The 21,259-nt window shown below is 36.0% G+C and overlaps 3 protein-coding genes across 4 annotated transcripts; 2 read left to right on the plus strand and 1 right to left on the minus strand.

Annotated features, from left to right (window-relative positions):
• The first annotated feature begins 1,288 nt into the window (after nt 1-1,288).
• On the plus strand, nt 1,289-10,861 carry LOC149025940 (uncharacterized). Its single transcript, XM_089146166.1, has 7 exons — nt 1,289-1,342; nt 4,817-4,895; nt 7,613-7,708; nt 7,907-8,119; nt 9,332-9,428; nt 10,155-10,217; nt 10,318-10,861. Exons 2-7 carry the CDS (start codon nt 4,836-4,838, stop codon nt 10,509-10,511), a joined length of 723 nt encoding a protein of 240 aa, XP_089002292.1. The 5' UTR covers nt 1,289-1,342; nt 4,817-4,835; the 3' UTR covers nt 10,512-10,861.
• A 467-nt stretch (nt 10,862-11,328) lies between these two features.
• LOC149025941 (dehydrogenase/reductase SDR family member FEY-like) lies at nt 11,329-14,137 on the minus strand. 2 transcript variants are annotated; one of them, XM_089143221.1, is made up of 8 exons: nt 13,690-14,136; nt 13,311-13,428; nt 13,085-13,202; nt 12,563-12,699; nt 12,360-12,461; nt 11,968-12,066; nt 11,818-11,866; nt 11,329-11,709 (listed from the first exon to the last, which is right to left on the minus strand). In XM_089143221.1, the coding sequence occupies exons 1-8, from the start codon at nt 13,851-13,853 to the stop codon at nt 11,483-11,485; spliced, it is 1,014 nt and encodes a 337-aa protein (XP_088999347.1). In that variant the 5' UTR covers nt 13,854-14,136; the 3' UTR covers nt 11,329-11,482. The 2 variants fall into 2 exon arrangements, with proteins under 2 accessions (XP_088999347.1, XP_088999349.1); XM_089143223.1 differs by having other exon boundaries at nt 11,589-11,713; nt 13,690-14,137.
• A 3,713-nt stretch (nt 14,138-17,850) lies between these two features.
• On the plus strand, nt 17,851-20,901 carry LOC149025942 (protein DETOXIFICATION 41-like). Its single transcript, XM_089143224.1, has 8 exons — nt 17,851-18,165; nt 18,872-19,416; nt 19,527-19,613; nt 19,708-19,764; nt 19,848-20,086; nt 20,199-20,317; nt 20,468-20,554; nt 20,633-20,901. Exons 1-8 carry the CDS (start codon nt 17,851-17,853, stop codon nt 20,705-20,707), a joined length of 1,524 nt encoding a protein of 507 aa, XP_088999350.1. The 3' UTR covers nt 20,708-20,901.
• Nucleotides 20,902-21,259: the final 358 nt, after the last annotated feature.

The following is a 21,259-nucleotide window of genomic DNA, read 5'->3' on the forward strand; positions in this document are numbered from 1 at the left end:
CAACCTTAAAAGATTAATGGGATTTTTTTGGTTGGAAAGATAATGAATTTGAAAACTTCAATTTAATTTGTTTGCAGTCAGGCATTAATCATACAATTTAAAGAAGTAAGTCGGATTACCATTGAAAGCAAAAATTAGCTTGATCAACATTTTATGTAATAACAAAATAGCATAATCCCAATGGTGGTTCGGTTGGCTCCCAATAAATAAGATCACTTGTTCTCCAGGAAAAAATAAAAATAAAATCAATTGTAGAGAACATGCTGGTTGTGTTTGTCTGAGTGGTAACATGTTTGTCAGTTGAAAATTACATGCAAATATGAAAGAGGTAAGACATGAGTCCGGATCAGTTACCCGTATGGGGAGCATGCTGTGCTCCCCCACGGTTTTACCACCATAAATACAGGGACCCAGGGGTTGGGTGATGGGTTCTGTGCTCCCTTGACGGGGTGATGATCCAGATTCATAAAACATGAGCCCCTTTGTGTCAATACTCAATCGTGAATGAATGAATTCAGTTGCCGCATGATGACTTTGTCAAGTTGTGTAGATATTTTTTTTGGTGAAGTATTTAGAAAATTTTAAACTGAAATTATAATTGACAAGACAGAAAAAAAAATCTTATCCATCTGAAAATATTAAATTCATAAAAGACAAATAAATAAATAAATTTTGGTTTTGATGTTAACAAGGTTGTTGGGCATTTGACTAAATATTTGTAAGTTTGAAATGGAGTTGATATTTTAATAGCAAGGGGTAAAAAGTTCCAATGGAGTGTTGGGTTGGCCTAATACTATCATGTGGGCCAGATTGGAACCGAGCAAACCGGCATAGTTCATATACATGGGCTTATTTATCCAAGGCCCAAGAACACAAATAGACTTGAACAGGTTAATGTACAAGCCCACCGGCCCACCAGAGAACCAAAGCTGTCTCTCTCTTTCGAATTACGATGTGCTTATTCTAAAATGTTGACTTCAAACTTCAAAGTTCAAACGTAGTCGACCCTTTTTTTTTCTTTCTTTCTAATATTTATTAATCATCTTGAAGGTCGCAGCCGTGAGCTGAGAAGTTATAGCGTTTTTGAAAATTTGACGTTGGAAAACGCATACAGTACTCCACTATGATGACGATAGAAAATCTGTTACTACATTGAGCATGCCTAAGCATCTGTGGTATTTTAATAAGATTCTTCTTTCACGAAGTATTGCTTCAGACGTTTCAATTCTATTGTGTGTGCTTATAATTTGAAATCTCAATTCTTTTTTCCATCTCTTGATCACACAATTGCATCCTCAATCTACCTCCCATACTTCACATACCTGCAATTGCTAATCACCAGGTAAGCCTCAGAATCCCTCTCTTTCGTTCTTCTTTTGTTTTGATTTTATGTGATTCCACTCTGTTTTTCTCTAACTTGTTCTAATTCTATTAATGTTATAAGAACTTGGGTTTTTATTTATTTATTATAATTATAACAACCTGCATCAAAATATTAACAAATATGGGGTTGTAATAGTCATCTTGTACATCTTTTGTTTATTGGATTTGAATTTTATAACACACCTCAACTATATTTTCAGGATACTTTTTGTATATATATAATTTACAGATATCATTAGAAAATCTAACCCTGACACTAAGAAATGGTGATCATTGTCAACATGTCGACTCTTTGGTAATATCTTGTATATCTTTCACAAATGGGATTCTAGACGGGTATTGTACAGATTACCAGATTTGTTTTGGGCTGAACCATAAAATCAGACAACAAAAATACAAATTCTGTTCTTTAATTCAAATATCTTCAGGGCCTCTTTGAAAAAAAAATAATAATAAGTAAATAGAAAAAAAAAGCCTATGGTACTTTTTTATATATAGAAAAAATAAAAATATTACATATGGCTCAGACAAGGTTACTTTGGCAGGAGGTTTAATTCTAAATCAAGAGAGCCCCAGGTTGGGTACTGGGTAGGCCGTTACGTATCAGTCTTCTAGCAGTTAGGTGTTTGTTCTTCTAATTCTCCTTTTGTTGGAGACTGATAGGTGAATCCGAAGGATTCTGTTGTCAGTCGGCAGTGATAGGTGTATGAGCGAGAGAACATTTATGGTACTAATGGCCTTCTCTGTCTGTTATCCAAAATCATTTACACATGAGATATGTGTCTCTTTCCCGGAGCGCAGGAGGCATTGCTCTCCATGGCTTTGTTTCAGTCGTCCACAGATTTCTGCGTCGCTGCATTCTTCTACTTACTCTACAGGAATCCCATTTCGGAGGACCCATATGCAGACATTTGTAAATTCAAGTGGCATTTAAACCTTACGGTTGAAACCCAATGACGGATGAATTTCATAGCCAATTAGGGTTATTGGCCCTCCAAAATCCAATCTTGGTCGTCGTCCATTGTTCCAGACGATGTTCGCTTTTGCGTAATTGAGGTACAGTATTCGAACAACTAGAGTGGGAGTGCCTCCGTTGTTTAAAGAGTATGAGCTTTTGTTTAGTTTCATTCTGGAATGTTGAATTCGTGCTTCATCGTCTTGTTTGCATGGTTTATTCTTAACTGGGAGAAATTTTTATCAGCTATTTTCGCTTGGAATCTTCTTGTCAATGGATAAATTTTTGGAACCAGCATCTAAAATGCCGCAATTATCAAGTTTCCAAGTGCCCTGTTCGGGATGTTTTGTGTTTGTTCTGTTCTGATTGTTCTTGATTCTGTAGTACCTTCTGGGTCAGACATTTCAAGTTCTAGTCGCATGCCATTTTATCACTTAACAGCCTGTTCCTAACTCAATTCTAGTTTTGTTTTTTCGTTCTAAATCGATGGGTGGGTGTACGAGTTGGCATTGGAAACTTTTCTTTTGGTAGAGTAGGCAAAGTACCTGGGGTTACTCATAATTGTTACTTTCTTATATAATAGTTCTGTCTATCGAGTCAAATCCATCACTATCCTTTGTCTTTTAAAATGCTCGTACAAATTCATCGGGTTCCAAGACAGAAGCTTTACTTTACTTGGTCATTTTTCGTCTCCTTTGCATTGTAGATAGAGGTTAAGCATTCAAGGAACTACAACCATCGTTTGTTGTAAGTGTTTGTCATGCATATCTTGAATTCCTTTACCTATTCTGAATATTGTGCCACTCCGACATTTTTGGTGGCAATCTGAAAGGGAAATTTTGGTGTGGCTTGTGTTGTTAGTAGAGGGCTTGGTGACACGACACCCAGAGAATTGACCCTACTTGAAGGAGTTTAGTTTTTCTATTTTTAAATTGCTTCTTGTTTGAGTGAAAGAAAGATGTGAGATTTGAGAGTTTTTGAGTTAGGGTTTTCTGGAGAGTTCTTGCTGTGAATTTTGGTGTTTCTTAAGAGATCTACATGCATTTTTACCATCACGTGGCAAATCATCTTTGGCTTCACCTGCAAATGTGATCCTTCACTTTGGTGTGTGAACCACATTATGTTGCTGTGTAATCTTTGCTTGAATCTATTCTGTCTGGTTGTGTTTCTTGATGTTTGTGTTAACAATCTTAACAGATGAACAACTTTTTGAGTCTGAAATAGATCTGCATGTAGATATTCTTGTGGATTGTAGAGATGAGTAATACTAAAGATTAGATCATATTTTATTGTAGTTGATCTTCAAAAAAATGTATAACACTATAACTATGTCCATTAAGTGCTTTTAAAATAAACTTTTTCGGTCGATGAGATTTCAACCCCAAGGTCCTGAGATTTCAACCCCAAATAAACAGACAAAATTTTCTCGATCTTAATTTCAGTGTTTGCCTACACTAGTAAGTTCTTAAATTGCTTTTGCTGATCATATCACAATTGGATGACTTGCTTGTATGCTTTAGAATAGTCAAACTGTGAGGTCAAGCATCTGTTCTCAAAATTGAAGTTCCTTTCAATTAATACATTATAACTCTTAAACTTATTACAGTCTGGGCAGCAGCTATAAAATTTTCATCACATAAAAAATCTCGGTTGAGGAGTCAAAAAAGAACTGCTTCTAGTGTGTGTATTTTCTACTCACTTCTTCATCTTTTTCTTCTCTGTCTCTCTCTCTCTCTCTCAAAAAAGAAATATATTGTGGACCCATTTACTATAATGTCATAGTTGTATAGTTGGATCCTATACCAATCTGTAACGATATTCAAAGTTATTTACTTTATTTTTACTTCAAATTCCTGATGTTGAAAGTCTTAGTTGTTGTAAATGCAAATGCTATGAGAAGAGGGTTCTGTTCAATTTATTTTCAGCATCAGAAACTCCAGATATCTTATTAGCATTGGCAATACATACATATATATAAAAGTATAAAAGTAATCTATCGTTATATATATATATATATATATATATATATAAGTAATCTATCGTCAACAAATTTTGATCATGCTTGATTTTTTTTTTGCAGTAGCCAGAGTATGAGTCCTCACCTTTTAAAATCATATCCTCTTTTCCATGAACTAATATCTTTTCACAACTTCTATAAGTGAAAAATGATCGAGTCATTGGAAGTTCCATGCTTTGAAGTATCTAACTGAAAAACATGGCATAGTTGTTGTTCTAGACTCTTTGTTTCTCATTAGAATGACACTCATAATGATCTTCTCCCTACATTGAAAATTTCTTGATTATGGGAGGATAACACTATTTTTTTTTTGAATATCATGTTTTCTCTTGTTTTAATTAATTGATATGAAAATGTTTTTCAGAAGTGTTCTCTTAAATTCTTTTCTATTCATGTTCCCCAATTATTTCTGAATCTATAATCACTTTGTGCATCTGTATCTCATACTATTTTCATAACAGGTCAGATTGCAGATTCACTATGTCAAACAAGCTGGTAGACCCGTTGTTGATTGGCAATGAAGATGCCAACAGGTTACAGGTAGTAAAGCCTGTCCCTAAGCAGAATTAGAATTTTCTTTTCCAGTCCCTTTTTTTCTTTTGTGTGTGTGTTTCCTTGCTCAATATACGTGTACCTCCACTGCTAAATTGGCCATGAAAAAAGTTAAAAAAAAAAAAAAAAAAAAAAAAAAAAAAAAGAAAAAGAAAAAGAAGGGCTTCTACATTCTTATTATGGCAGCTCTTTTGTATATGCATCTTCCCCTTGCGTTCACCACATAGGCAGCTGATTAGGCATTCTGATTATTGGAGGTAGAAGGTGGCATATGCCATGTGCCAACTTTGATGTCCCTTTCTTTTAACCATATTGACATAACCCTCCATTTAAGTTTTTTTTTTCTCCAATGGTCTTGCTGTCAAAACTTGAAGTAGTCCAGAAAGAACCATATTTGATCAAACTATTTGTAGAGTATAATATAGTGATACATAGAGCAGGACATCTTGATTCAAGGATTCAGGAAATTTGGGCTTCAAATGAGCTGCTGGGTGCTAGTTTAATAGGAGCCTGAGAAGTGGTCTCCATGTAGGTGTATAGGAATTCTGCCTAATAAAAAATATCAGTATTCGTCACCCTTCGAATTTTACTACTCTACAGTGTAAAACAGAAAAATTAGCACCAAGGCGTGAGACACAATTGGGAGATGGAATTGTGTAGATGGATACTGCATTCAACAAACCTGCGCCTGTATTTAATGCCGAGTCCTTGTTACTCCTGAAATAAGTTTATGAGGTCTTGACTTGAAAATATGCAGATCAAACCTTATTTAATTTGGTTCAGCCTCCTATACAACATCAACCAGGAACGGTACAATCCAAAATGACTCGTCTTGGATACAGGATACTGGGAATGACCGAACTTAATGTGCCAGTGATCTGTGTTTATGTGGGATGCCATTTCGTAGGAGCTTTGGGATCAGCTTTTCAACCAATTTTTCCTTCAAATTCACTGAGCTAGAGGCCTACGAGGCTATGATGCAGTATGCTGCTTCTTATGATCTTATCCTCAACTTATATGAATTTTAACCCTACACACACTTATTTTTATGTATATTTTATAATGTCATAGCTATTGGTGGTTTTTAACTGAAATAAAGATAGGATAAGAGCAAGATAAGATTGGTTACAATTGGAAGATTACAGTAAGGAGATAGAATGAGGTTCTATGTGACAGGCTGATGTGAAGGGGTTGAGTTAGACTCTTTATTTTTTGGGTGGCTAGTCAGACTCAGGTCTTCCAACTTGTGTTATACCCACTTTACACCCCTCAAGAACGTGCGGTGTCTACGAACAATGAACTGTCATCTAGAAGGCTAACATGTAACCTTTTATTGGCTAGTAGTTCCTTAAAATATTAAAAATCTATCATTATATGCTTGACCATGAAACAGAGGGATGGCAGCAAGGTGTATGTCTCTGATGTTGTCACCTTAAATGATGGGGGTGGATTTGGAAGAGCAAGATCAGTCAATGAGTGTTGAAGCATAACCAAATAAGCTACCTGGCCCCACAGACACACACACACACACAAAAAATGAGAAGAAGAAGAAACAGGAGGAGGAAAAAAAGAGTTAAATCTGCTGAAGTATTATGCTTGACCATGAAACAGAGGGATGGCAGCAAGGTGTATGTCTCTCATATTGTCACATTAAATGATGGGGGTGGATATGGAAGAGCAAGATCAGTCAATAAGTGTTGAAGCATAACCAAATAAGCTACCTGGCCAGACACAAACAAACAAACAACCACAACAACAACAACCAAAAAAAAAAAAAAAAAGGTTACATGTTAGCCTTCTAGATGACAGTTCATTGTTCATAGACACCGCACGTTCTTGAGGGGCGTACAGTGGGTATAACACCTACCATTTTTCCAGAATCATCTAATGGAATTTGTTTACTTTAATAGCTCATTTTGTGGATTTGAAAATGCATTCTGCAAAAACAGAAGTTTATGTTCAAACTGTTATAGTTCTGTTAACCAGTTCACTCCAATTACTCTTTTTCTTTTTCCCCTTTCCACACCACTGGGGGATCTCCCTTTACCTTCTCTGTTTTCAAGATTGAAACTTCACCTGTTTGCTGCTATATTCAGCACAATGTTCAGGTGGCTTCCAAGTCATCTAAGACGCCTCCATATTCTCTAGTAATCTGGCCCTATAACCATTATGTTGTCATTAGTTATGTTATCAGAGAAATAACCTTCAATTACCAATAGGGTTCTATAGGAAACTTCTGTTGATTAAGCTTGATATTCATTTATAACTCAACTTATGGGGCTGTATTGACTTTGTGTGTCATAAAACCATAGGTAATCCTAGTCCAAATAGGGCTGTTATATAAATTGAGAGGAGGAGAGACCCTAATGATTTTTGGAGCCTCCCCACTCCTGTGGCAAAAACACAATCTCTCCTTTGTATGTGAGTGGTGGAGAGTGAATACGGAGTGTGAACCTCTAACTTGGTGATGAGTAGTAAACAATAAGCATACGATCAAAGCTTCAAGGAGTTGAACAGATCAATTCCTATTGTTGCTGTGAGGTAGAACTATTATTTGGAGGAGGAACTTTGGTTCTAAGTTAACCCTATTATTTCCTCTATGTCATTTTGTGATCCTTGAATTCAAAAGGGAAACTATTTTATCTGATCGAAACCTGCTATTCAATCAGGCCAGTTACATACAAATGACAGAATTATCTTTGCAGGCTCAACTGAAGAGGTTTCATCCCCCAAGATCAGAATGGTACGAGAAGTTGATTTCTCGGATGGCAGCTAGTTGCATGAAATTTTATGATGAAAAGGTTAGTAGCTAATCCATGCACAACACAATTCTTTCAATGATCCCTGATAAATTATTCATTGCGGAATATATTTTGTATAAAGAGTGAGTAGTTTGCATGTTTACTACTGTACAGGTATGACTTATTAGTACAACTGGTATTTAGATTTATATTCAATCTGCATGCATTCTGATTGCATTATCATTTCTTATTCTGTAGGTTGCAGGTTACAAAGCAGAACTTTTCTCTAGGTTGAGAGCAAGGAATAGTAAAGTGCTAGAGCTTGGTATTGGGACTGGTCCCAATTTCAAATATTATAGTGGTGATGTCCAGGTTTATGGAATAGATCCAAACAAAGAAATGGAAAAGTATGCTCGTGAAGCAGCTACTGCTGCAGGTCTACCACCAGAAAATTTTAATTTTATACAAATGGTGCAGCTTTTTCCTTACAACTTAACTTAGAACTTTCCTTCTAATAATAAAAATCTTGTCTCTGTGGTCATGTGGTCCCTCAATTAGTCTGTATCCACTCTAATTCTTCGAAATGAAAGCATGCTGTTTTGAAGCCTTACTACTTTTGCCTCAATTATGGCCACACTTATTTTATTTAACTAGTTGACATCGTTTAGTTGCGGACTTGGGATAAGCCTTAGTTGTTGCTGCTGTTATTTTTATTTAACTCCAGATAAATCTGCTAATAGTTCTCATTTCACTTTGTTTAGCAGTTTTTATCTAGAGACAGTGGATGCTGCATCATCTGTTGCTTCACGGTCTTTTGTTGCTCTTTCATTCATTTTGTATGTGTTGAGTTTTGGAAATCATTTTCTTAGAGTTTCAAGGAATTGAAGGAAAGGATTCATTTTCCTTAGCAAATTTTTTGGCTTCTGTTGAAGGTTTTATGTTTCCTGAAAGTGGAAAATTTGGCTGTGCCTCTAGGGTTGTGAGAAAAGCTCGGCAGTTAGGTCTAGATTGTGGTTATTTCTTTGCAGATGGATACTGGTCGGTCATTATGTTGTTATTTTTCTTGTTGTTTTGCACTAAAGAGATTGTAAGAGGAGATGGGGTGGCTTTGTCCTCAAAGTTTGGTTGGTTAACTGTGCTGGTGTTTGAGATATGGGCAACTAACACTGTGTTGATGGTTGAGCTTCTATGGTTCATAATGTTTGGCCGACTTTAGACTACTATTGTACCGGGCATTCTTGGCCCAAGGTACTGAAAATAAATAAATAAATAAATATTACCTCTTACATAATTAAAATAGTATTTCTTATGGAGCAAGACAAATAAATGCTTAAAGTTTGCTTGCCTTTGTTCTGTTTTGATACGCCAGTTAATGGTAGATCACCACTTTGCCAAATCAGAATTAAAAAAAATAAAAATAAAACTCATAGTTCTGAGAGTTCCCACTTCCATCTTGGAATAATTGGATTTTGGCACTGCTGACTGATAGCAAGCCAATGAGATTACTTTTTGGGTAGTAAGCAACCAATGAGATTACTTGGTCTTTGATTCTTGGTTCTACATGGAAATTGATTTGTTGTGACTAGAGTTTCAGAGCTGGCATTGTCTGAGTGTCTTTTTCTCTTCAAGGTTGTTATACTAATTGGAAATTTCCAGTATCTCAAGCCATAATATTTTCTGCAGGTTGGTGAGGCATTGCCAGTAAGTGATGCATCCATGGATGCAGTTGTTGGAACTCTTGTATTATGTTCTGTTCAAGATGTTAATTTGACACTTCAAGGTATTTATTTTTAGTCTTATTGCTGTTTTTCTTTTAACATTTATTGTTATTTTTATGTATCCATGTATTTCTTTAAATTAAAACTGAATATCAAATTCCGTAGGGCTTGAGCTCTTAGCTTGAGATGCAGGGGAAGCAAGTTTCTGACGTCAAATGCTTATGTTTGGTTTTTTTTGCACTGGTTAAATCATTTGATTTTTAATTTTTTTTTTATCATCTCTCCTCTTTGCATAAGTGGGTGATCTGTGCGTGTGGAGAGATATCGAAGCCTTTAAAGAATTGAATCAGAACCGAGACGAATCACAGCGAATGCTGATTCTCACAACCTACTTTAGAATCCACCATATATGCTCTCTTTTTTCTGTTTTTAAGTATTTTTCCACCCTTTTATTTTTATTTTTATTTTTATTCAGTAATGTAGCTTAAAAAAAGAAAAACAATCCATCTCACACTTTGAAGCTATAACTACAAGATTTCTTGAAGAAGCAACTCCAAAGGATCTGTGACCATCTTTGCTGCATCTTCCCTATTAGCTCTTATGACAGTACCTTTCCGCTAGCAACCCAAGCTTAATGTGTTGGCTCATATGGAGCCCGTTATGCTGTTACCACCCATGTATTAAAATTGCTAGTGTCATCCACTAAGCAGGTGTAGAAGGCTTCTAAAATTTACAGAAGATTATAAAAATTTCTAGTTGCTTATGTTTGCCTTCACTATCATAAACAGAGGTGAAGAGGGTACTGAAACCAGGTGGTCTTTTCATTTTCTTGGAGCACGTCGCTGCACAAGGTATTTAGTGTTGTTGACTTTTTGACAAATGTTAGCTGTAGTGCCTGTAGTGGTGTTGTAGCTCATGTTGACAAACCAGTGGATGCCCTTCATTTTGCAGATCAAACAACTCTGAGATTCTTCCAGGGTATTTTTAATCCGTTGCAGAAGCTTGTTAGTGATGGGTGTCATCTTACAAGGCAGACAGGAAAGCTCATTTCTGAAGCTGGGTTTTCAGATGTTGACATTAAAATGGTCTCTGTGCCTAATTTGTTTGTTCTAGAACCCCACATATATGGGATAGCACGTAAATAGCACCCACATAACTGTTTTGTGTGTTACCAATAGATTCTACATCCTATACATATAGTCTTTAAATTAAACGGAGTCATTGTATGGTCTTAAATAAGTGCTTAAATTTTGATAATATGAATTTAATAAAAGTATAAAGAGAGTTGGCCAACTACTTAGATAAATGTCTTTACTATAATTTTGTGTCGAATAAGATTGCAGTTATTTATTTATATGTGATGACATTGTTGGTTCTCGGTTATGTTCATCGTACAGTGAGTGACCTTAAAGAAATTTTAGTTTTAGAATTTGACATAAAAATTCTTAGTGCTATGGACATCACTCTTGGTTAGATGCCATATGATTATAACAGAAAGTTTATGGCCAATCATGATGAAGCTCTGAGTACTTGGATTTTTTCTACACTACCAGCCGTAGTCAATAAGGTAGGCATGATGAGTGGGCTATCCTTACAAGGCTGGCTGATGAGATATCTTTAGTAAAATTTGTCTTCACCGCAATAAGTAATATAATTTATCTTGTTCTTCACCACAATAATTATTTAATCTTGTAAAAGATATGATCGAGATTTACAAGTGGAAGTAGTCTTTGTTTCTCAGTGCCAAATTGGTGGAACCAGCTAGGTTTCAGTGAAGAAAATTCATTCAGACACATGTACGCGATGCTTCAGGCAACTATAGAATGGAAAATGACATCAATGTGTCATTTGTACATTTTGTTGGTTTTCTTTATTTTATGCTGCTTGACGATTGAATTCGTAAATGTGGAACATGAGAATCTAACCTACTCCGCCATGAGAATCTAACCTACTCCAAAGATTCTATTTTGTTGATCATATTAGAATAAGTAAAAGATTATAAAAAGATAAGCATTACTTTGATGTTATCGACAACCTCAAGTACGTATAGACTGTTTATAGATAGATTCTCTGTCGCCACAATTAGGGTAGTACATGTTCTTCTGCATCATCTGATTTAATCGTGACTATTATCATACATATTAGCCATTACATGACATAAGTAATCACTGTTTACTTGCAATATCTCCATCGTTTTTTGCCAGACCTCTAAGCATGAATCCTTGTCAGCTGCATGGGGAGACATTCTTGCTGGCTTACAGTTACAAGAGTAATATGCAAATCCCTTAAACAGATGAGCCACCACATCAGCACTTGTTGCACAATAGAGGACACTTCTGGCACCTTGCTTCCAAAGTAGCAAGTCATTAGATTGATATATAGATTAAAAATGATATACATAGTTGGCTTAAAATTGTTACAAATTCTGTAATTTAATTTTCTTTCCTTTACCTTCAGCAGCATCAAACATCCAAAATGCCTTCTTCTGAAATGCAGGAACCTGAAGAGATGTTTAAAGACAAGGGATGTAAACAAATTAACTATCCATAAATTATTTCATATCTAAACAAAGTACAATTACTGATCTAATATTTTAATTACCAAATTGGTAGTGACTACTCCTGGATGTACAGCAATGCATTGAATAGAAGTCTTCTTTTGTTCCACAAGCTTATTGGCTAGGGTCTTAAGAAACATAATCTGTTCCAGGTTAGAAGAAATATAAATGAATTAGGAAAAGAAAATTGATGATGAAGGAATTGAATATCATAAGTGTTACAAGCTGATTACTTAAAATTAATCTTGACTCTTTAAGAAACTATTAGAAATTGATTCTTCTCTGATGGAGGGAACCTACGTTGATCTCAGGTCAGGTGTTAAAATCACTTCTCTAATTAGATTAATCATTTGGAAATGGTTAAATATAACCTATTGGCTCCTTCGCTCATAACAAAAAAATATTCACAACTAGAGTAGAAGGTTTCTGCTTGTACATGAGCTAGTTTGCTGGCGCCATAGGCTTTGAAACTGCTGAATTTGTGTTCCTCAATCCTGTTATTCCAGTATTTGGACTCCACTACTGCACAGTGATGAGCCTACATGAACAAATATAAACCAATTATTTTAAAAGGAAAAAATCTCTTTCATCATATTTATGGTTTTAACTATTAACCATAGGAATATATAAGCTACCTACCACGGAATTAACATGGATTATTCGCGAGGATGGAGCCCTGAGTAGCGATGGTAAGAGGAGGAGAGTCAGCAGTGCTGGGGCGATGTGATTCACTTGAATGTGTTGCTCCAGCCCTTCATCTGAAAATCTTTGTGGCTCTGTCATATAGATTAAGAGTGGAAAATTTAAAAGTTGTAGGGTTAAGTGCAAGAAGAAAGAAAATTTCCTTGTTTGAACGGCCTTGACTTATAATTCAAATGTTACCAACCATAAGAATACAGAAACTAAAGAAGTAGAAACGTCTCCTTCATTCAGAAATCAATTAGGGTTTATAAATTAATTAAGCAAGGTGACATATCCTAATCAAGATTGGACATTACACGATATATATGTAGATGAAGCTTTCGTCCAAACTATGATGTTGACAACAAATCCATTTTAATGTATATATTAAACTCCATGGAACTTTAAAAAACTAATATGACCACCATTTGCGGACGAAGCTTTCGTGATCAGTACTGTCAAAGCTAATTTCAGTCTTACCTCCCATTAGGTAGATGCCGGCATTGTTGATCAGGATATCCAAGGGTTGTCCACGTTCCTCCCAAGCGGCCGCAAACCGCCGGACAGAAGAGAGGGAGAGAAGATCCAACTCCATCACCTGTGTTGATTAAGAAATGTTACTAACACAGTACACAGAAACACAGACAAAAGACAGTATCTTCAAATGAGGATAGAGGAGTGCTTAGCTAGCCATGGTGCAACTTACTTCTACATTAGGAGCTATGCTATTCTGTGCCTCTTCTTTCCACTGACATACAATCTTGTTTGCAGCTTTGGTATTTCTGCAAGCCATGATGACATGAGCCCCAGCCTTAGCAAGTTCCCTATTACAAGACCATCTTAGAAAGTTAGGCCTGGTTGCAATATGGCCTTCAGAAAGCCACATTATTTGACAGAAAAGTTGCAATATGTTTGCAAGAATAAACGAAGTTGACCATATTACATATGCCTTCTTGACTATGCTTCATCAAACAGAGAAGGAACTCAAATTTCAATTTGATTTCTTCCTAAATGGAGCCTTTAATTCATTCTCTACCATGGATGCAGTTAGAGAGAGAGAGAGAGTGAGTGAGTGAGTTACTTACTGTGCCGTCTGAAGTCCGATACCACTAGTTGCGCCGGTAACAATGACAGAGAGACCAGACAAATTGTTGGGAAGGATGCAAGGAGGGAGGAAACAAGTTAAGAACTTCTGGCCAAAAATCTCCTTCATCTCCCACAGTTGTCTTAGCCATGCCCACTTATCCATCTCTCTATCTTTCTCTCTCACCGTGTCGTTCCTTCAGCCCAAAACCATCAATAACACTTGGTCTTAGGTTTTCAATTTTATTTTGAAGGATTGCATAAACTACTATAGAAACCATGGCCAGCTAAAACATCTTACCTAGAAGCTACTTAAGTTCCACTTCATATGATAATTCCTTTTAAAATACCCACAATGCATTTCAGCCTAAATGGTCCATTAATTACATTATTCCACAATCAATGGTTTCACAACATCTTGGATCCTGCAGCCGACCAACATGGATCACACGATGTATCACAACTGGACGAACTATCCCATATTTCATTATCAGAGCTCACAAACTATTCGATGCTTCAAAAGATTCCAAAAATGCCATTTGGACTTTTATATTTAACCAGTTGTTTGTGATTAATTAAATCACAGACTATAGGTACGTAGCTGTCATTATCGGTGCATGGGAGGAATAAATGCCGTTGAGATGTGATGGCTTCTTAAGGATAAGTAATTAAGTTAATTAATAGGTTTACACAATTACACGTGAATGAGGAGGAACATGGAAGCCATTGTTTAGGGAGGTGAGAATGCCCATTTGGATTTGGATTCATTTCCAATATGTTAATGTTGAGACTTGAGACAACCGTGGTATTAGAACTTCTCAAAAAGTGAATGTGATGGAGTTGATGAATTCAATCTCTGCTTAATTAGCGTGTAATTTGTTTCAGATGCACATAATTTAAAACGTGATTAACTAGCTGTTAACAAATATATACATGCACACATGACATGTCTGGTAAGGGAGACATTGGATGGTATTAGTCAAAGGAATCTTTCTGAAAAAGTCTTAAACACGATCACAGGATTTTAATACATTGATTAGTTTTTAATACTGCTTGCCAGTTTCCTCTAACCCCTTTTTTTGATTCATACGAAATTCATATGCATACGACTTGAAACTCATCAAATGAAATTCTTTTATTTTCCTTGGACCAGTACATATTCTATACTATATATAGAAATATGACAATAGAAAATGCTAATCTGCAAGAGCCCTAATTAACTATAGGAGCTAGCTAGCTAAGCTAGTTTCATGCCACAAGCTAGGGAAAAGTCTTCCTCTTTTTGGGTTCAAATTGTTATTAGCCCATTATGTGTTACTGATTAAATTAAGAACATGTAAGATTAGCATGATCTACAAGATAAAGCAGGAGCAATGTTCTCACATATCAATACAATTTCAAGAAATTTCTATTGCAACTTGAAGGAGGTTCGATCCCCAACAAATCCCAAGCTCCTTAATTCTCTTCTTTTCTTGGAATGTAACCAAGGATTGATGTGGTTTGGAGAGACAGAGACACCAAAAGGCCCGAAACAAGGCACATCTCTCCTGCTATGTTGGTTGCAAGTTGCATAGCTCATGTTGGTTTGTCCCCTCTCCTCTTCCCCCATGTCTTATCTTGACGGATTTCAATACTAACACACTTTCCTAAAAATGGTGGAGAAGATAAAGAAACGTAGACTACTCTACAAAGATATTTCTGGGCACTTGGATCTCAACCCAGTTGTGTGCCTATATTCTTTAAATTTTTACTGTTCTCAATGAGCATGTAGTTGTTCCACTCGTGTCACCAGATTTTGTTTTTATCATTCGTGTTTGAATGCTTTTGCATTGTTAAGCTCAACTGCTGATGAAGTACTTGTAGTATTCCAAAGAGAAGAATTTGTTTTTCAGTTTCCATTTATATCATATATAAAAACTATTTGTTTTGCCAGAAAAATAATATCTGTGTTTTCCAAAAAAAAAAAAAAACAGAAAAGGCCAATAGGGTTTGCTCTATAACAAGATGGTTCACAAATGTAATTTGTGTATGAACTGTGAAGCATTTAAAAAGAAAGACATAATCTAATTCCTTGTTTGCTTAGAAAAAGGGTAAAAAAAGGAAGAAGAGGGGGAAGGCGTTTCACTTTCACTTTCATCGCCCACCACTACAGATTAAAAATAAAAATAGTTTGAGGGAACAAACGGAAAGAGAAAATAAGGACGAAAGATTGGTTTGATGGCCCATCGGTTTGAGCCCAGTGAAAGCTGATGCTCCAATTCTAGTAACTGGACTGGACTGACATGCTTTGGGCCTACGAATGATTGACAAAACCCATTTGTAATTAACATGGGCCTAAGTCCAGTATTCCCTTGTGGGCCTATGCAAAAAGAGAGTAACAAAAGGGTAGTGTCTAATTAGATTAGCAAAAAGGTCCCTTGGTGTCCTTTTTTTAGTTACAGAAGACCTAAAACATAAGTACATAACAATGCATGATATGTCGAAAACATGCTTTAGTAATAATGCATGACAAGCATTTATTAATTATGGTTAAAAGAAATGTTTTTATCATGAGCAATGGATATACCACATGCATTTTGTTGCACGATAAGTGGCTTTAACCATTGATATTTGAAATTCCTTAGCATATTACACAGTTTTGCTTCTTTAGTGTCTATACCTATTCATATGTAAGTTATATTATGAGAAACAACTTTCATAATGAACCTTCAAATTGACCAGAGTAAGGCGTTGGAAGAAATCAATCTTCGACTTGGATTTGTGAGTTTGATTTGGGTAGGTCATGGATACATATATGAAGCCCAAGAGTTGTTTGAAGAAGAGGCACTAGGCATTAGTTGGGTCTTTCAGATAAGGAAGTTTTTGTTAATAAATTCGCGCAGTTAAGAGTCCTTGGGTGTGGGTGTTTGAGAAGGAAAAACTTAATAAGCATCACATGTATGGATTTCTTTTTTTAGGCAACAACTTTCAAACATTCAAACATTTTTCACTAAGGCTTGTTTGTTTGTAAATTTGGAGTGGGAAAAAATAAAGACATGGACAAATATTTAATCGGATGAGATTCACGTGAAATGAAACGATTTTGGTGGAAAAGTGTTAAATGTAGATCTCATTTTATTGTTTTCTACATTTTTTCACAAAATCATACTCTAATGAACCAAATAAGTCACACTTTAGAATTTTATGAAAAGAATTATTTTTTCAAGCTATTTCTCCCTTTTTTTTTTTTCCACTATAAATATAATTCATTCTATCATATGTTTAGGAAGTTGGTTACTCACAACTCAAACACTCTTAACTTGTGGAATATTGAATTACTTTGTGCATCAATCATACATGACAGCCCTGTGAGAAAAGGGTTTTTTGTGATCTTCATTTCGGTTTAAACTCAGCTATCTTTTTCACCAAGGAATAGAGTTCTTATATTACATTTGTGACTTTTTTCCAGTGGGACACTTCAACCAATGAGAATTGTTCTAAAAATACCTATATATAAGGTAAAATAATATATTCTTCCCATCATCACTTTCTTCTTCTTGCCAGATTCTCAATAGAGATGAATATATCCTCCAAACTATTATTAAATAAGAAAAATCTCACCTTTCATCACATGAATCATCAAAAGTACCCAAACGTGGGAGGAAGCACTAGTCAAACCTAACCCTCTCGATGTGTTCTTTTTACAATTTTCATCACATGTTTAAAAGAAAATTTATTTCTGAATATATATATATATATATATATATATATATATATATATATATATATATATATATATATATATATATATATATTTGATACATAGGAAAATTCGTATAATGATATTATATATATTATCAGCAAGAGTTGACCTCACGATCCTACGATCTCTCTACTAAGAAGTCAGATTTTTTAACAATTCCACCAATTCTCCGTAAAAGGGGATTACATTTGTTAACCCGGTCCACTTTGTTGAGGTATAATGCTTCAAACGTCTATGTTTGAAGGCATGTGTCACACAAGTGTATCAGTGTCACATACAATGAAGTCCATAATACAAATACATGTTTGATCTCGCCCTGTTTCTATATGTTTCGGGTAATTAAATCACCAAATTTCCAGAAAGCCGCACGTCATTTGGGCTAATTCAATCTTCACTACATAGAGCACTAGAGTCATCAGCGATGGGCGAGAATAGAGACACTCAGCCATTGCTGCAACAAGGCATCGATGACCAAATTAGAGCCCGCGGGTTGTCCTCAGAAGCTGTGGAGGAAGTGTTGGCACAGGAGCCAGTGTCTGTTGGACTGTGGCTGAGGCTCGTGGGTTGGGAATCCAGGCTGCTCTGGTATCTCTCTGGGGCTTCCATCGCTGTATCTATCTTCAATTTCATGCTCAGTTTGGTGACCCAGATGTTCGCTGGCCATTTGGGTGCCTTGGAACTTGCTGGTGCTTCTATTGCCAACGTTGGGATTCAAGGTCTTGCCTATGGGATCATGGTGAGTCTTCTTTGAATCTCATCCTCCTTGATCGAATTCGATCTCTCTGCCTTTGATGTTGGAAAAGATGTCAAAAATACTTTATAAAATTTTCTGAATTAATTGTTGACAAATTTTCAGTCGAATCCCTGAGTTACCTCTAAATATTAATGCCACATTGAGTTCCTCAATTTATTGGGTAGAACTCATAACTCATAACCCCTATTACTAACATTGTTAATTATAAATTTTCTTAAAGGTTATTTCTGTCATTTTGAAATATATTAGTATTTAACTATAATTTTCTAATAGCAAAGGGTGTCTTTGATATTTTTTTGCTCTTTAACTTCTGATTGATAAATTGAATAACGGGCTGATATTAATTTTAGGGAAAAATTCAGGGAGTGAGGCTGAAAATTTTACTTAATTTTTTACACTTATGTTTTTCTATGTCTGCAATGAAATCCTCTGAGCACCTTAGGGGGCAATCTGTACCAAAAGGACCCTCAAAGATAACATACATATTAAGCAATGGATGCATCACAGGCCCATGTTTGCTAGTTTTACTTTGTCAATGCAGGTGACCTTTCAAAAACTAATTCCATATGTCCCTGAAGCATACAGGGCTTAAATGCATGGATGAAGCACATCTTAAGCACCCTTGTTAACATTTGTGCATCATGTATCTCTAACATCTCCATTCTTCAATTCTTTTTCTGATCTACAGTTGGGCATGGCTACTGCTGTACAAACTGTATGTGGACAGGCCTATGGAGCAAAGAAGTATGCTTCCATGGGTATTGTTTGTCAGAAAGCCATAATCTTACATCTCGGAGCTGCTGTTCTTCTAACCTTTTTGTACTGGTACTCCGGCAGTTTCCTCCGAGTAATCGGTCAGTCAGAAAGTATAGCAGCACAAGGACAGATTTTCGCGCGTGGCTTAATCCCTCAACTGTATGCATTTGCAATCTATTGTCCTATGCAGAGATTCCTCCAAGCGCAAAACATAGTAAACCCCTTGGCGTATATATCCACTGGGATCTTCCTTGTACATGTATTTCTCACATGGTTGGTTCTGGATGTGGTGAAATTTGGCTTCCTGGGAGCAGCTCTTACATTGAGTTTATCTTGGTGGTTGCTTGTATTTGTTACAGGTCTTTATATAATTTTGAGTCCATCTTGCAAGGAAACATGGACAGGGTTCTCAATGAAGGCTTTTAGGGGGTTATGGCCATACTTGAAGCTCACGGTTGCATCTGCTGTTATGCTTTGGTGAGTAACTATTTAATGTGTTGAAACTTGCTAATGATGCCCCCAATGAAGTCAGGGGCTTGCTTTGCTAGTTCACTGGCTAATTTTTCGTTGGAAATTCCTCATCGCAGCTTGGAGATATGGTTCAGCCAGGGCCTTGTGCTTATATCAGGATTGCTCCCTAATCCTACAATCTCGCTTGATTCTATTTCCATTTGGTCTGTTCATGGCTTTCATTCTCTTATAGATCTCTTGTGCCTCAGCAATAGGTTCCCTCCTTAAATTTGGCTTCACTGTTTTGGTATCTTTCAGCATGAACTACCTAACCTGGGGCTTGGAGTTTATGTTAGGCCTAAGCACCGGAGCCAGGTTCATAAACTCTAGATCTGTTCACAATTTGATCAATAATTCCTCTTCATAACTTAATTAGCTACTGGGTTTGAGTGTTACAGTGTTCGAGTTGGAAATGAGTTAGGGGCTGGTAACCCAAATGTTGCTAGATTCTCGGTGTTCGTTGTCAATGGAACAAGCATCTTGATCAGTGTTATATTTAGTGCATCTGTATTGATGTGTCGCACCACACTAAGCAGGGCCTTCACCAGCGATGAAGCAGTAATTCGTGAAGTTTTGAATTTGACTCCATTGCTTGCGATTTCAGTATTTCTTAATGAAATTCAGCCCATACTTTCAGGTAAACATTACAGTTTACATTAATGGCTGGTTTTTCAGGTTCTGTTGCACCAAAGTTGCAATTTCATTTTTATTGGAGACTCTTATTTTTTTCAGTAATTTTGGCATTGCAGGGGTGGCCATTGGGAGTGGATGGCAAGCTCTGGTTGCTTATGTCAACCTAAGCACTTACTACATTATTGGTCTTCCGATTGGATGTGTTCTTGGCTTTAAAACAAGCCTGGGAGTAGCAGTAACTCTCTCTCTCTCTCTCACACACAAACTTAAACACCCACACACACTCACACTCTTGTGGGGTTCTTTAAATCCTCAAGAATAGAGATGGGTTGACGGAGCTGGTTCCTGATGATGCCTCTAGTGATGAAATATTTATATTTTACAGGGAATTTGGTGGGGAATGATAATTGGAGTGTTTCTTCAGACAGTGACCCTCATAATCTTGACTGCTAGAACAAACTGGAATAAAGAGGTACGTAAAAAGACCATTATACTCTTCATTCATTATTGAGATGGACTATGTCAACAACTGATGTTAGACACATTGTAGGTTGAAAAAGCTTCTGATCGATTAAAGATTTCGGCAGATGAAGAAGAACTTGGTTTTGTGGACAGCATTGCATGACCAATACAAAGATAAATACAAAGATAATTAACATAGGTTTGATGCATTTTAGGTTGAAAAAGGTCTCAGTTTTATTCTTTTTAAGAGAGTAGGCCAAATGCGTATTTGTACACGGTGAACGAATTTCTCAATAATCACAAAGGGGTCTCAATTGTCAATAAATCAACACCTCTTACTAAGAGCTCAAGAGTTGGAATTTCTTTGGAATAATATATAAGTAGTTTCTCCCTCCTCCCTCCTTTTATTTCAGCAGTGCTCACTTTATGTTTAAAAAACACAGACATCCCAAAATTAGATTTTTATTAAATATATTAATCCAATTTGTCAAATATATTAATCCAATTTGTCACTGAACACCGTAAATCATTGTTTTTTTCCCTTCATATTTTGATAGGGATATTTTTAAAATTGAAAGAAAATAAATAGTGATTTAATATTTTTCAGTGATAAATTGGATTAATGTGTCGAATGAAAATTAAATTTTGAGGTGTACGTGTTTTTCAAACATAACACGAGATGTCAGTGTTTTAAGGCCTCTATTTTAGGATGCCG

The sequence above is a fragment of the Hakea prostrata genome, chromosome 2, assembly GCF_041222555.1.
Source record: "Hakea prostrata isolate BN-2017 chromosome 2, UWA_Hpros_2, whole genome shotgun sequence".
Taxonomy (NCBI): domain Eukaryota; kingdom Viridiplantae; phylum Streptophyta; class Magnoliopsida; order Proteales; family Proteaceae; genus Hakea; species Hakea prostrata.